The sequence below is a fragment of the Hemibagrus wyckioides genome, linkage group LG14 (assembly GCF_019097595.1).
Source record: "Hemibagrus wyckioides isolate EC202008001 linkage group LG14, SWU_Hwy_1.0, whole genome shotgun sequence".
Taxonomy (NCBI): domain Eukaryota; kingdom Metazoa; phylum Chordata; class Actinopteri; order Siluriformes; family Bagridae; genus Hemibagrus; species Hemibagrus wyckioides.
The window spans coordinates 16,823,700-16,839,911 of NC_080723.1; the positions used below are offsets into that span (position 1 = coordinate 16,823,700).

Sequence of the window (16,212 nt, forward strand, 5' to 3'; positions counted from 1 at the left end):
GCCACTCTTCTAAATCTGAAGCTCAATATCCGCTTGTCACAATTTTAGCTCATTAATTGACTTGGACAAAGCAGCTTGCCGCTATTTCACTGACAAACACAGTACTTAATCCACATGGATGAAACCAATGGAGGGCTTAAACAGAGGCATGGTCAGATGCGTCACGTACGTTATAAAAGCACAGACAGGTGGCCACAGATGTACCTGATCTCCACATCAGATAAAAATAAAAAAATAAATACAATCACTACAGCTCTGGAAAAAAATTAAGAGACCACTGCCCAATCTTCAGATTTGAACCCTATTGAAAACCTCTGGAATGTCATCAAGAGGAAGATGGATGGTCACAAACCATCAAGCAAAGCTGAGCTGTTTGCTTTTTTGCAAAAAGAGTGGTATAAAGTTCCCCAACAGCAATGTGAAAAACTGGTGGAGAGCATGGAGCCAAAACGCATGCAAATCGGGGTTATTCCACCAAATACTGATTTCTTAATGTTATTTAGCCAAAGCATTAACACAATATGTTTACAAATTATTTGCATTTTGTTTTATTTGAGTTATTAAAGCTCTGCAAATACTGCATGCTCTTGGGTTATTTTGATGTGTTGTCATTTCCCTTAAATATACAATCTAAATAACAATAGTTATATTTTGAATTTAGGAGAAATATTGTCAGCAGTTCACAAAAAATGAAACATAACTGTTCATCACACAATACACGTACCTGTATATAGGTTTTCACCTAATGGCATATGGCTGTGTATGTCACAAATATTTTATTTAGTAGGAAATCTGTATAGTTTTTCCACACATGGGAAACACTGCATTTCCAATCAGAAGAATTGGTGGCAATAATCATGGGTTCGATGTCATTTGAATACCACAAACTTTCAAAACTTTCATAATGTTATACTATACTGTAGTGCTGAAAAGTTTGATTAAAAATACATATAAGCTTTGTAGGTGTAGTAGAATGTAGCAATTGTGTTTTTGATTTATTTATTTATTGCCCTTAGCTTTATATTATAATTGAGTCTTAGGTCATTTTTACCTTTTATGTTTATGATTGAAAATCTTTGACCTGATGATGATGATGATCAAAATAACAGGACTGATCACGTTCATGAGGTTGATTGTGATGGTGATGAGTGTGTACTCACTTGTGCATGCTCTCACAGCTTAACCACTGGATTCTGGGAGATGGGACTCCCTCTGCCACACAGGTGACTGCGTGCTTCTTATCCGGCAGGTGATGATCTGAAAGTTCGGTTATCTGAGGGGGAACTGAACACAGATGGAACATCTTCAGACAGATTTATTTAATTAATAAAAAAGGGATAATTAGCCTCAGATTCGGTTAGTCATTTATAAACAGGAGATGGATTCCCACCTTTAACCACTAGGTCAAAAGTCATCTGTTTGGAATCGTCCTCGTTGTCAACATGAATAGTGTAATATCCTTTCTGCTCAAGGCGAATTCTCACTAGAGTTAATATGCTGACGTACCTATGACAGCAAAACGTACACATAGTAAGCATGTGTTCGAATAAACTGCTGTTGTTCTTTCTGTCGTAGAGTCCTTTGGTTACCTGGTCTCTTGTTCCTGACTCATGCTAATGATATTGTCTCCATTGATCATGGCTCCGTCTTTGCTCCATCGGATGTGAGGCTTGGGGTACGCTCCCACCTCCACCCTCAGCTGCACGTTCTCATGCAGCAATGCTGAAACGTTGGGGCTTTGAAACGAGCTCAACTCGACGAAACCTCTCTCTGAAAACACAAGACACCAGTTTTTGTTTCCACTCATGCTGCGTCTTTAAATTTCAAAGACTGCTTCAGACGTATAGTCCTCACTCTCATGACTACATCCTCGTTCTTATTATTTTAACTCATCAGGTTACTGTTACTGAATAATAGGCTTTGAGACAAATGACTGAGTAATATGCCGAGACTCAAGGGGTTTATAAAAAGGCAAAAACATAGATTTTTAGGCTTGTTTCAGCTTCTGGTTTGCCCTATTATTCACTAATGCCTTAGCTGAACACCGCTTCATAAAACAACAGAGTAGTTGTATCACTGTGTCTTCTTCTTGCTGCCTTTTCAATGATGATCTGCAGTTTTACTCTTTTATGAAGCCCACATTTTAGCCAAATGGATGAATTTAATGCTTAAAAAGAGGCAAATCAAATTTGCAGTTATAACCTGGTTATGAAGCACTGTGTTTGTACCTTCCACACATTTCTCAAGTGTCATGAACGTGTTGTTAGTAGGAATTTCAAGGTAATGATTTGAACAAAAAGCAGCAATTATCTATAAATAAAATGAGAAAACGTGAACGGTTGCTAAAAAGCAAAAAGTAAATTGTATACATGATATTAAAAAAGTACAGGGTTTGCTAAAGAATGGGCATTACTATCACAATGATGAATTGTCTATAGAAGAATGGAAATGAACTGAATGGAACATCAATGCATCAGTGCAAATGCTATGAAAACTTCCTATGAGCTGCTGGAAATTCCCAGACCAGAGCTCAAATCAACTGGCTCATGTATCCTTCTTTGGAATCTTTGTCTATAACTATATCTTTGTGCTGATTGAAATAGAAAAAAGAAAACATCCCAGATATGTAGTTTGTCACCGATTGTCATTTTTTAAAGACTTTTGCTGCTCTTTTTGTTTTCAGATTTGTTCTCTTTTCAACATGATGGGAGAGACGATAGGAAGATGTCATGCTGTTTATGTGCTGAATTAATAAGGCTGAAAATGTGTGTTGGAAAAAGGAAAAATTGTTAAGGAAGCAAAGAAAGAAAGAAAGAAAGAAAGAAAGAAAGAAAGAAAGAAAGAAAGAAAGAAAGAAAGAAAGAAAGAAAGAAAGAAAGAAAGAAAGAAAGAAAGAAAGAAAGAAAGAAAGAAAGAAAGAAGTTGGTATAGTTCGCGAACTTGAAATCTTTTCATAACTTACTAACACTATTTTTGTGATGTATTTTTTTTAATTTCTATTTCTAATTAAGTTACCTTTGTATGTATATAATAATATATAAAATAATTATTTATAAAAAATAAAAATAATTTATATAAAATAATAGAACATTTGGCTTTGGGTTGTAAAAAAAGAAGAAAAAGAAACAAAAAACAGAAGTAAACAAATCCTCAAGAATGCTGAGCGGATCTTAGGTCAGGATCGGAGGTGGAAAAGAATGCACTGTAAATCTCGGACATGTGTTCAGGATATTTGTAAGGAAACTGCTTGCAAATATTTGTAAACACCAAGACGTTAAATCAATCATAGAATATTTACTTGCTTTAAAAGGAAATGCAATAAGAATGCAATAAAAAACTACTTTAACTCTGTATATTATTATTATTATTTAAGCACAAAGTAAAGCACTCTGCCTTATTATTCATTCCCCTAACAAATACCTGGATCATGCATAATGTGTTCAGGCATGTGTTCATATGTGTGTGTTTTATGCATAATTCATGCCACAAAGCAGCTGAGTTCATTCTCGCTTTCACATTAGCAGGCGACTGTAACACTTTGCGAAGCACATTACGTCCACGTAAAGCTGCACGTGTGCTGCAGAAGCACTGCTGCTCTTACAAAGCTTCCTATTCAGCTGCGTTTGGTTCCAGTCAGCTCTTTCCTTCCTCACATAGGCACGCAGTGTGTTTGGAGGAGGGGGAATACAGGGATACAGGGAATGAGCTAAATGCACCGCAGTGTGTGTAGCAGTCAGGCTAGTGTGGTTTGAAATGGTGGCTGCTTAAAAATAACACACCTCATTTCAAAAGAATGTCAACATTCACGTCTGTGATTTGCGCTACAGCTGAGGCTTTGAGGAAAGAGTAAGTCGTGAAAGCCGGCATTGGTTTAAAGACTGAAGGGCTGATTCAACCTTTAAATGAAGCTGTTGATGTAGATTTAATTTAATGAGTTATGAGCGACAAGTCAGTTGCAAACATTTACACCCAGTCTGTAAACCCAGCAATACTATGGTACTGTACTGAAATATAAATAGAAAGTGTAAAGGCTATATAGTCAGCTTTAACATTTATCTTTCTATCTTATTCCTTTTTGTTAAAGTATATAGCAACTTTCTGATTCTGACTAATTTGCCCAGACATGTACTTTCGGCAGTATTAATATTAACCTTTAAAATGTCTCAGGAAAAAAAATAAAGAAAGAATGAAAGGAAACCAAGAAACCAGCTAATCACCAATATGACCACTAAAAACATAAATAAATACTAAATATTTTTATGGTGGGAATGTACATTTGATTGATTGATTGATTGATTGATTGATTGATTGATTGATTTTGGGGAGCTGGGGTTCAAGGGTGAAGTTAATCAATTATTTTCTGATTAATTCATATTTTTTTCATATATATTAATTCATAAGAAAAATAGAGTAAAAAAAAATTTTTTTAGTGATCCATGCTCAAGTTGTTTGGTGACCGATATGTTTTTTAATATCGTCAAAAAACGATGGGGAAAAAGAGGAATAACTGAGGTAGCGAAGTTGTCTAATGAGTTATTCTACCATTTTCCATGTTTCTTGGAAAATATATTTGATCAGACATTACATGTATTTGCAATTCAATAACAATTTGGAAGAGCTGACATGATGGCATGTCTTTAGTCTTGTTGGGAAATTCTTTTAACAAATCTTATGAAGTTGGTCTTATACACACTGAAAAAAAATATTTTGTAATATTGTATACAGCATAGTTCACTAAATGTCCATCTAGCTGACAACGTTTCTTTCATGCCACAGCTAACTTCTGCTAATTCCTGCACAAATGAGTCATGTCCTGTTGGAAAATGTGTAGCAGGGTCACAGGTACCAGCTTGAAGTGATTGAATTATTTTTATTTTTCTGTTTTCAAATTGTTAAAAATAAAATTTTAAATATCGGGAGAGAAATCCTGTCAAGTTAGCTGATATTAGCTAAATGATTGGTGTGGCCAAAATAAAGCAGCCTATTACTTTGCTAGCTATACCACAACTCACAAAAACACTCATATTTTTCTATATTCAGTGGAATATTTAGCTAAATTAAGTAATTGCTCTGTGGTGATACTAACAGCATCCCTGTTGAGGTTTGCTAATTAAACTAACATTGCCATGCTAATGACTAGCTTGTGTTTTATATTCATTTAATTTAAACTCTCTCTCTTCATATCATTCACCTCTCCTGTGTCCTGGCTTATCTTCGGTTGTGCTCAACATTGAACTTGTAATAGGTTGTGCGTTTGACCTGCAACTAATATAACACAGCCCATTAAAACCTCTTCACCTATCAGATCTTCTCCTTTAACATGGCAAACAAAATGCTCCAGTGTGAGATTGTGTATGATTGTGTGGTTGTTGGCTCTTACCCAGCACAGTGATGTTGATGCTAGCTGAAGTGTGTTGGTTGCCCACACTCTCTTGGGCATAGCAGAAGTATTGTCCAGAGTGATTCACGGTGGTTTGGGAAATGTTCACGAAGGAGCGCATGCTCATGGTCGCTGGGATCATATCTGTCAGGATTTCCACACCTTCAGCCTAAGGTTAAACAGATTCACCAGGTAAGAATGAGTTCTATATTAATGCATAGCTAAGCATTATGGGAAATGGGCAAGTTATTGAATAGTGTTCTTTTATGTCTAAAGGTTAGTGTATTGAAAGAAATTGGGTTTACATTGGTTTTATTATGGCATTTATGCACTGAGTAATGCAAACTGTTCTATTTGTGTTAGAGGCTAATATAAACTACTACTTTATGACTCAATATAAAAAAGTGTATTGGCTGCTGTAATGAAATAACATCGCTCTGTCTGTGCTCAGAACTCTGTCTGTGTATATGAAGGGTGCAATGTCGATAAATAAAAATAAATAAATCAAGGATGTTGATGAGTTCAAACAACAAGAAATACCACTAGCCTCTTACACAGATCCCCAAAAACCTAGCACAGGAAAAATGTAGTTATTTATATAGTACCTACTTTTCACTGGTTCTCTTTATCCTTTATGAAGAATTTCCACAGCTGGCATGGCAGCTAGGCTGAGTGATATTTTTCAATGAACGTCTTATTTATAATGTACGTTGAAGACGTTACTATTGTGTTATAATGCATTTCTAAGACTTTCACATTGTTATAATTATTTATGAACGTACATTAGATGATCAATGAAGATTGTTAAGATGTTTTTTAAATAGCTTTCATCACCCATCACAAATTCCTTGGCTTATTGCAGTAGGATATCATACAGCACAGCTATGTGTGCATTTTTTTGTAGCACTGTAAATTTATATATAACTTTAGTGTAGATTTTGGTGAGAAAAAAAAAATGGGAAAAATGGCTATTGATTTGGTAAATGTTAGTTAATAATAAACAAATAAAAATATACAAAACAGATGTCTGTTGTATGACTGCAATAGCAAATGGATATTAATAGGTTTTACTGAAAAAGACTTTAAGCAGTAAAATGGATTTACAGAACAACAGCAATCTACATTAATTGAAAACAATTCTCAATGCACTTTATGTGCCACTTTAGAGCCGCATAATACAGGCATTCTTCTAACAGACCCAGCAAACTAAAAAGCAAACTAAAACGCTTTGATCACATATGAAATATGGAAGAAGATGTTTCCTGATAACCATCAAACACCACAATACATGCTATGTTAATGGCTTGACAGCTTCCTGCTTATAAGAACAAGGCTAATAATGTCACACAGTGTAAATTCTAGCACAGGCATCAGTATTTAGTTATTTCCTTCTCCTCCTCCACTACTCTGTCTTCCTGTCCTCCTTCAGCAGATTTAAATCTCTAATAAAATGTGTTATCAATATATGATTCTCAAGGAATAGGTGTGGCAGCACATCTTGAGATAATTTGGCCTGTTGAATTTCTCTCGAGGGGTCCTGGAGTTGGATGAAAACTAGATGGGGCAGTTTATTTTTCAGCCCACTCACGTCTTTGTTCGGCAAACCCCAGGAGAAGAAGACGAGCTCAACTCCGTGGGCAGTGCAGTTGATGCTGAGTGGCTCGCCTTGTTTCAGCACCGTCTTGGAGGCATTGATGTGGGTGTCCAGCACCTCAGGAACTGTGGCCATGTGAACAAGAGATACAGAGACACATAATACATGCATTGTGTGCTACAACTTTGTGTGTTTATGAACAGAAAGGGAACAGCGGTGCAAACGAAATGACGGGAAATAAAAGTGGACAGATGTTGTACACATGTAGAGATGTCTGCATGTCAAACATTTTTCCCCACCCAGGATAAAAGTTATTCATGACCTGCTACATTTGGAACAACTAAAAAGCAGATTTTCTGAAATAGTGTGCAAACTTTATTTTGCCAAATCTGTTCATTCTGCTCATTTTCTGAGGAAATAAGAGTACTGCTAATTAGTGACTAACACTAATCAATGATCATTTAAAATATATAAATTTACATGTTCTGTGTATATAAAGGACAAAATGTTGTCAATAGTCTATTTTACCAATCATGTTACACTTAACTATACTCTAAGGTTAAGCTTAGGGTTAGACTAAATGTTCACAAGGTTACATAACATACCCCTAGAGAAGAATAAGCCAAGATATGCTTGTGTAGGTTTGTGTCAGTTTATTAAATGACCTACACAAATATATCTTGGCTTATTCCTGTAGTGTTGATGTCTGTGTTGTCTGATTTTGTAGTTTAGTGCACGTCTGGTTCGTCAGTGAATGATACTGCTAATAAGAATTGTAATTATTTTATTTATTTTATTATTTATTTATAAAAAAAAAATAGTTGACACTTTAATGACAGCTATTTGTGTTTCTATTGATCCTTTTTAATCTGGCCCTTAAGTAAATTAAGTTTAATTTTGCTCTTTATAAGATAAATAAATAATATATATAAATAAATAAACAATAAATATAAATGACCGATAAATCTAATAGATCGAATATTATATAAATATAAATTGAAAGATTAGATATAAATCTATTTCATGATTTATGCATATAAGACAAGTACATTCCAAAGATTGAGATTATTGGTTTGTTATACTGTATGTAAGTATTTTCCCTGACCCCAAATAATTATGTGACTCTTACTGACATTCAAGTCAGTTATCATAATGTTCTAAAGTCAGCCGGGAAAATGTCATAGACCTTTGTCAAAATGAACAAAAACAGTTTTTACTACAGTTGATGCATGTTCAACCTATAAAATACCTGTACTGATTTACGTAACACGTTGTGAGGGATTTGAACACAGAGCAAGTAAACAGTTATCACATATTCTCTCCTGCCATAGACACCTACCTAAGATGCTGAAGACGTAGAATAAATTGGACCACTTTTCAACTCCATTGTATTCTCCTCTGCATTTGTAAATCTTATCTTCCAACATTCCGGTAAAGCCAATGGTGGGATTGTAGTTGCCCATTACTGGGATTTCAGTGTCTTTTTCATGAAGGGTCACGTTTATTTTTGGGTCTGTCACCAGACAGGGGACTGTTCCTTCTTCCTTTGTCTTAGTGACTGCATAATAGTCGTTATCCAAAAACCATTCATCCTGGTCTGAAAAGAGGGAGAAGAAGCATGGGAAAGGGTTTGTATCAAATTAATGATGTACATTGGATGAAAAGAAATGTTGTAGTTCTAAAATTCATCAGTTGTAGCAATTGCTGCAAAGGGTGATGACACTTCTGATTGACAATCAATGTATTTACAGCAATTATGACACAGTGTTTGTAAAATCTCATGAAATTGTGGCAGTTCATGTATGTGATCAGTGATGAAGTTGCAGAATGACAGGCAGTGAAACAGAAGAAGAGGCAAGAACACAGGGTGAAAAAAAAAGGTCAAAGCGATGTTATTAAAGACTAAATACTTATGACAAGAAACCATACATGAACTTTGAAGAATTCAGCAGTAGGGTCAAAGACCTGTGTGTATGTGACTGAAATTATATGCTGAAAATAATAGTGAAGCGCAACAGAGAAGTGTTCTTCAGGAGACCATGAATTCAAATACTGCAAAGAGAGCAAAGTTGTCCTGCTATCTGAGTTGGAGGGATGTCATACTCTTCTCTGGCCTGTCAATCAGAACACCACTAGCCAATCACAGACGTCTGTGAGCTCATGTATGCAGAAGAGGGCAGAAGAGGCGTTTCAATGCATCATTGTGTCAACACAGCATGAAAAAATTGTCAAATAGGAAGCATGTGTTAACCTTCCACCCTTCCTGATTGGAAGCTGTCACATGATAGCAGAGAGCTGGCAGGTTGAATGGAAGTTCAGGGAGGAAACTGAGGAGAAAAATGCCTAATAATACTGCAGATAATATGCAACTGAATTACACTACAAATCACAGGATTAAGCTCTAACATACAGTACATTAAGCTTATACTTAAACCTTCCTGTCTGTGTCTTCTATCTTGTCCTCCAAGGTAAGATTTATTTATTTTGTCTCGTTAGTCTTGTTAGAAATTATGTATCCATTTTAGCTTCCTCAATCATCCATCAAATTGATATAGTCTTAAATTGCTCTCTTTAAAATCTCTATCTGATAAATATAGCATATTTTAAAAGCTGCATAAAATCTTGGATTGTGGACTGGACTGTATGGGGCAGTGTGTGGGGTGATGTAATAAATACATATTGTTTGTGTATCACCAGCGTATGTGCAAATGCTACGCTTCTCACCAGGCACATAGACAGGCACCTCCCTGAACTCCTCAGAGCCATTCTCAGAGCACACGTACACTCCTGTGTGGTTCCATGTGACATTCTCCAGGTGAAGAATGCTAGAAGTGAGGGACCGGTTCTCTGTTCTAAACACAGGTACTTTCTCATCTCTTTTGTAGCGCCAGGAGACGGGTGCCCAGCCCGAACAGGTGATGGAGATGGATGAATTAGCGGTCAGGATGATCTCTTTCATGCTGGGGCTCAGCTCCAGACCAGAACCAGCTGAACACAGCAGGAGGATCAGGAGGGCTTCAGATAAACAAACAAAAACAAGAATATTATTAGTCCATGCAGATAACATTTGGTCAAATACAGTACATACACTACATTTTCAGACTGAGCATTTAAGGGACAAAATCTGGTAATGTAATTGTATTTGTGGATATTTCATGAAACATTTTGTTGTTACTGTTTTTAATATAATGTTTCAACATTTAATCTAAAATCATATGTTTAACCTTTCAGAAATTTCATAACCCAATCTCTCTTTCACTCTTTTTTTTTGACTGTAGGTATGTTTCCATATGTCCATTTTCATCAGTCTGAATGAATTCAGTGCAAGTGCAGATTACAAAAGTACAGTATGTACCCTAAATATTATCCGATGCAAATATTCACTCATCTCCTCACTGAAATTTTCTTCTGGATCGATCGAGCTATCAATCAGATTAGTAATGGATTAATTGGCTGCCTGTAAACTTACTGAATGGCTCCTTACTGTATCTTAAATTAGTAACATGGTTACAGTTTTTAGCGTGGAATTAACAATTATGCAGAATGTGGCTTATTAGCGTCCATTCTAATGATATGAATATTTACCTAAATAAATCTGTTATTAAATTTACTTTCTATCTACAATTTGGGTAACAGGCTTGTACGTTCACAGTGATCACATCACTAAAAAGACTGTAAGAACCAAATTTTACTTAATTATAATCTAAAAGTAAATGTCATTGAACATAAGACTAATTGAGCGATATAAAAGGAAATGTGTTTCTTGTGCGCACAGAATTGATTTGCCATGTGACAGATGACATTTACATCAAATCATCCACTGGTAAACTTTTGATGTGATATATGAAAAAAAAACAAAAAACTGGTAAGAATCAAAAGCATTTGACCATTTGTTTCCATTTGCAAATGCTGACATTCATTAAAAACGCCCACAGAAACACTCATCTGTGCATCTGAGATTGATTGTTATACTTACCAGACACAGTAAAACATTTGGGATTTGTTAAGAAGGATATTTGATCAATATTGGCACAGAGATTCATAAACAACAGTGTGCAGACTTAATACATCATAGGATCTTCAGAGGAAACGTGTAGTCAAGACATTAAATAGGCTTTTAAGATTCATTTTCTAATTATCTGCACACATGTGGGATTTGCTTTAAATTTCAAGCTGAACTTCTCTAAAATGTTCCCTGAAGGTTCTTCCGGTGGTTAAGAAATGCAAGCTTTCTTGAAGGAGTTCATCAAGAGTACTTTGGATGGAGAATTAAAAATTGCTACACATGGAAGCTTTTCTGAATGCAACTAGGATTTTAGAACAACAGCAACAGCAACTATTTCATGTGCTAAGAGTTCGGTATCTTCACAAAGCTTATTTTCTAAATCCTTGCTAAGCCTGTGTTTGGTTTCTTACCTGTTATTAGGGGGGTCAGAGGGAAAGAGCCGATGTGGACTCCCTGCATAGTGGCTGATTGGTGTCGTCTTTTTCTGCACACAGACAGAAAACTATTCAGCAAAAATAATGAACAGCACTTTCTAAGAGGTTCAGACAGTGCCATTATACATAAATGAACATATTTTTTCTTAATAGCAGCACACAAATGTTGTAACAGCAGAACATAAACAGAAAAAATTGGCCTTCCTATTGATTATTCTTTTCTCAACAAGAAGAGATATGACCACACAGCAAACCCTGGGGAACAAGAAGTCCAATTCTCACTTCACTGAACAACTGTGCTTCACTCATTTAGTTACCGTGGCATTGTTTATCATCACTCTGGCGTGAGTGGACAGCAATGTGTGCTGATTAACAATGTCACCTCCAAAAACTTCCCTAACCCTAAAGTCAAAGAAAGGTGAAAAAATAAACAGGGTTACATCAACACAGGAGTGAATGAGCCGCCTTGTTCATTCAGAATGAAGGTGGAACTGGCCATCCTGAACAAGCCTGGGTGCATCCCTCATCGCCTTTTTAAAAAAATAAACACTCATCTTTTGTGGGTACGGCCGATTAGAATGACAACAACGATCCTGCCCTTGTTTAGATTGATTGAAAGGTCACTGATAGGAAGGCCAAAGGTGACAAAGGTCAGGATGTGTGTCAGTAAGTAAACCTGGTACTAGAGATCAAAGAGAGAGAGAGAGAGAGAGAGAGAATTCAGGTGAGAGAGCAGCAGAGATAAAGAAGAGAGTAAGAGAAGGAGCAACCTGATCTCCTGAGAGATTCATACAAGTTCGAAAGGTCGAGTAAAAGTAGACAATATAGGTCAGTTGTTCAGTTTCATACAAATGATGAAGAAAAGTGTGAATGATAACCCCACCCCAAACCCAAGTGGGATCAAGATTCAAGATACAGCATATAGCAGTGAAATAAAAACCTTGCCACTCCTCCTTGACTGTGCATTATAAATAACTACACTTAAAAGTTCAAGTTAAAAAAGAATAAATAGAAATAATGAAAAGCAAGAGAGCTAATAGCACACTCTGCTCAAACAGATTAGCTTCCAAAGCTTCCACTTTCATGCTAACACCGGCATCAGCACATTCAGCACAACTTGAACACTCAAGTCTCCATCAGTGAACAGTTGATAGAACAAGCCAGACTTCATGTTATTACTAGAATCAGTCTCCTGCTAATGAATTTGCCCTTTTTGATCAAATAGTATACAGTTAGCAAAGGGAAATAATTTATAATCACACTATCTGGTGTCACCCAGATGAGGATGGATTCTATATGACGCTGTTGGCTCTCAAAGTTTCTTCCTCATATCATCTCAGGGAGTTTTTCCTTCCCACAGTCACCCCTGGCATGAACTCAAGGGATTAATTTAAATCTTTTTTTTATCTTTTTAATTTAATATAATTTAAATCTTTAATTTAGAATGTGAATTTATAAACTCGTGTAAAGCTGCTTTGCGACTATATCCACTGCTAAAAGTATGAATCAGAAACATTTTTAGGAGCTAAACTCAGTTGTAACCGTGCCAGCAATGTCCCCTGACATCATCGTGGCACACAACCATTAACTTCTCACAGGACTGAAACTGCTATACAGTGCCAAACACCGGAATCACTAAACACAAATAAAAAATATTTAAATGTGTTTCACTGTAAAGTTTGCCTTCAAGCCTTGTACACTTGAGTTGTGCGTGTTGTAATGAGTTAAGAAGTGTGAGAATAGCGAGGGAGTAATCAGAAAAAGAGAGGTATGATTGGCGTGGGTGGAAAGAGATGTAGCAATAAAGGGTGGGGGATTGATGAGGTCTGGAAATGGTTAGGGCCGAATCACAGGCCTGGACGAGGGTGGGAAAAGCAGTGAGGGCGGAAGAACTGGAGGAGGTACAGGACAAAAAAGTGGAGGAGGAATCATACGAAAAGGGGGTCAATAAAGAAGAGCCAAGTAGTACGTCACGGAAATGTTCTTAACTTGTAACAGATACTGACGTACTTACACTTCTATTTTTACAACAAAGTTGGCTATAAAGACTAAAAAACTGACCCACAGCTGACTTTTAGTCTGGTTGTTGTAAAGCATAAAACAGATAGGAACACAGTAAGACCTCAATGTCCCTCAGTGGTCATTAAATAAGTGCTTGTGGTAAAGAGTTCAGCACATTATTACTGTATGCGTGTGTCTCAGTGGCAATGTATCATCTATAGGAAACAGATCAGATAGCTGGCCTGTTAACTGGTCATATTGTGATAACGTAGCCTCATAGTAATCTAACACTAAAAAAAAGAGAATTGGGACAGATGAGTATGCATCCGGATGTTTCTCATTGACTCGTGTTTCGCAAGTGCCTCAAGGGACTGCTGATTTGCTGGTCATCTACATTCTGTTCATTGTGTTTTTTTCTGTTTTTTTATTACATATGGAATTACCTATTCAGTGTTGTGTAAATGTTGCACCACTGATTGGAAGGTGGTGAGTTCAAATCCCAGGACCACCGACCTGCCACTTTTGAGCAAGGCTTTTAACCTTCAACTGCCAAATTATATAAATGAGATAAATCTCAAATCTCAAATCTAATCTAGATAAGGGTCTTATGTCCTGATGTTATGCTATAATCTTATTGTCTTTGGAGGGAATAGCTTGGCAGCTCTCCTCTTATTTCACAACCCAGATCAAGTGGGCCCTGCTCAGCATTTTTATACATTCCACAAAACAGTAAGCTGTTAGTTATTTAATTGTGTCATGTAAAAAACTTTTTGGAAGCATCTAATTCTAATTGACTAAGTTTTCTTCACTTATTTCTTCACTTTCCTTTAATATGTCTATATATACTTTTCATGTTTGCCTCACACCTCCAGGGTTCCCACCTCTGCCCTGTGTGTGCAGAGTTCTCCAAATGCTTTAGGGTTTTCCTCCATCCCAAAGACATACATTACAGGCTGACTGGCATTTCTAAATGTGCCCCGAGTCCCCTAGGATTGATCAGTTGGGTAAAGTATCCATCCATCCATCCATTGTCTATACACGCTTTATTCCTAATTAGGGTCAGAGGGATCTGCTGGAGCCCATCCCAGCACACATTGGGCAAAAGTCAGGGGTACACCCTAGACAGGTCACCAGTCCATCACAGGGCCACATATAGACAGACAACCACACACACTCACAGGCAATTTAGAATTACCAATCCCCCTAATGTACACATTTTTGGACTATGGGAGGAAACTGGAGTACCCAGAGTAAACAGGTACTCATGCAGGCACAGGGAGAACATGCAAACTCCACACAGAAAGATCCCTGCCTGTTCGAAAGCAGGATTCAAACCCAGGACCTTCTTACTGTGAGGCAACAGCGCTAACTACTAAGCCACCATGAAGTATATAAAGTCTATACTGAAGCAACTACCCAAGGATTTGTTAGCTAGCTTGCAAGATTTATATGCTATATGGTGAATATTTTATTACAGTGGCTTTAGGCTTATATTTTATTTTTCATTAGTTCAGGAAGTAACAAGGTGCAAACATGAACTTATCAAAGGCTTTGTAAATATTTGATGTGTTATAAACAGATTACTAATACATATTGTATCATTACATTTTGTCTATTAAAGTATCTCTGCAAACAAAATATGAGGGCTTGCATTGTGGAGAATTAATTTGCCTGGTGGTTTAGCTAATAAACGCCTAATATATTCATCCCTCATGTAACCATCAAATACACAGGAAATATTATGGGTTTTTAATAGCTTTTAAAAATGAGGTGAGTTAAGAATGGAATCACCCACACACACCTCTCTGGGACTATTACCCAAGTGCTACTCTAGGATGTTCACTTCATAAAAATGCTAGCAGTCCCTCATTGGGATTAAAAAAACATGTAAAAGGAAGCAGGACTTCTGTTGTAATTATATTGGTGAGGGAAGGATGGGGGTAGGGTGGGGTGCAGTGGGGGATGTGTGTTATAGGCCATGTTCCCAGAATAAAACTGAGTTCCTTTCCCATGGACTCTGATACACATGAGACAAGGAAGGGACCCTGCAGGGCTTCGGGGTTATGCTTACAGTAACGACAGCACCCGGGAACACTTAGCCTGGCAGGAAATTGTAAATCAGCATCAGCGTAATTATTACCATCATCACTGATAACTCATTTTTAATTATCTTTTATTCAGTTATTACTGTCCCAATAATGTACACCTGAAGCAAAAACAATGAAGATGAAAAAATCCATTTTATGGCACTTTACAGCTTTTAATTCTACTGAAAATTTGTGCACTTTCTGTTAGTTAGATAGATAGATAGATAGATAGATAGATAGATAGATAGATAGATAGATAGATAGATAGATAGATAGATAGATAGATAGATAGATAGATAAGCACAAATAATATATCACTGTATATAGGATGCACAAATGCTTAAACCGTTTATGCACAATACACTTGCATTGAATGTGTAACATTTTTCATTAGGATTTTTCTCAGGTGACAATAGTACAAAAAAATCAAGAACATTAAGTATGAAAGCTGTCCATGTGGAATTCTAAACTTTGGCATCTATATTGGCTGTGGTGCAGCAAACCCAGCCACACTCGCCCAGTGAAGTGGGTTTGGAGAAAGGAGGGAGAAATAATGTTTGGATAAAAACAGATGAATAAGGTGGTATGTTCACTGCCAAGTGGTAAAGGCAAGGGAAATGAAAAGCACTTTGAATAGATTCCTTTCAGTGAAAAAAAAGAGAAAGAAAAAGAGAGCAGCCATGAAAGAAAGACACAGAAAGAGTGCAATA

At 36.6% G+C, this 16,212-nt stretch overlaps 1 protein-coding gene across 2 annotated transcripts in view; it reads right to left on the minus strand.

Moving 5' to 3' along the window:
• The window catches only part of pdgfrb (platelet-derived growth factor receptor, beta polypeptide), a 41,767-nt gene that overhangs the window by 11,388 nt on the left and 14,167 nt on the right, over window positions 1-16,212 (minus strand). For both annotated transcript variants that reach the window (XM_058408262.1, XM_058408261.1), the window contains exons 2-9: window positions 11,391-11,464; window positions 9,699-9,989; window positions 8,314-8,571; window positions 6,969-7,099; window positions 5,381-5,549; window positions 1,590-1,770; window positions 1,391-1,506; window positions 1,161-1,284 (exon numbers count right to left, since the gene is read on the minus strand). In XM_058408262.1, coding sequence (XP_058264245.1) covers window positions 1,161-1,284; window positions 1,391-1,506; window positions 1,590-1,770; window positions 5,381-5,549; window positions 6,969-7,099; window positions 8,314-8,571; window positions 9,699-9,989; window positions 11,391-11,439 — 1,319 coding nt within the window. In that variant the 5' untranslated portion in view covers window positions 11,440-11,464. The remainder of the gene's footprint in view (window positions 1-1,160; window positions 1,285-1,390; window positions 1,507-1,589; window positions 1,771-5,380; window positions 5,550-6,968; window positions 7,100-8,313; window positions 8,572-9,698; window positions 9,990-11,390; window positions 11,465-16,212) is intronic.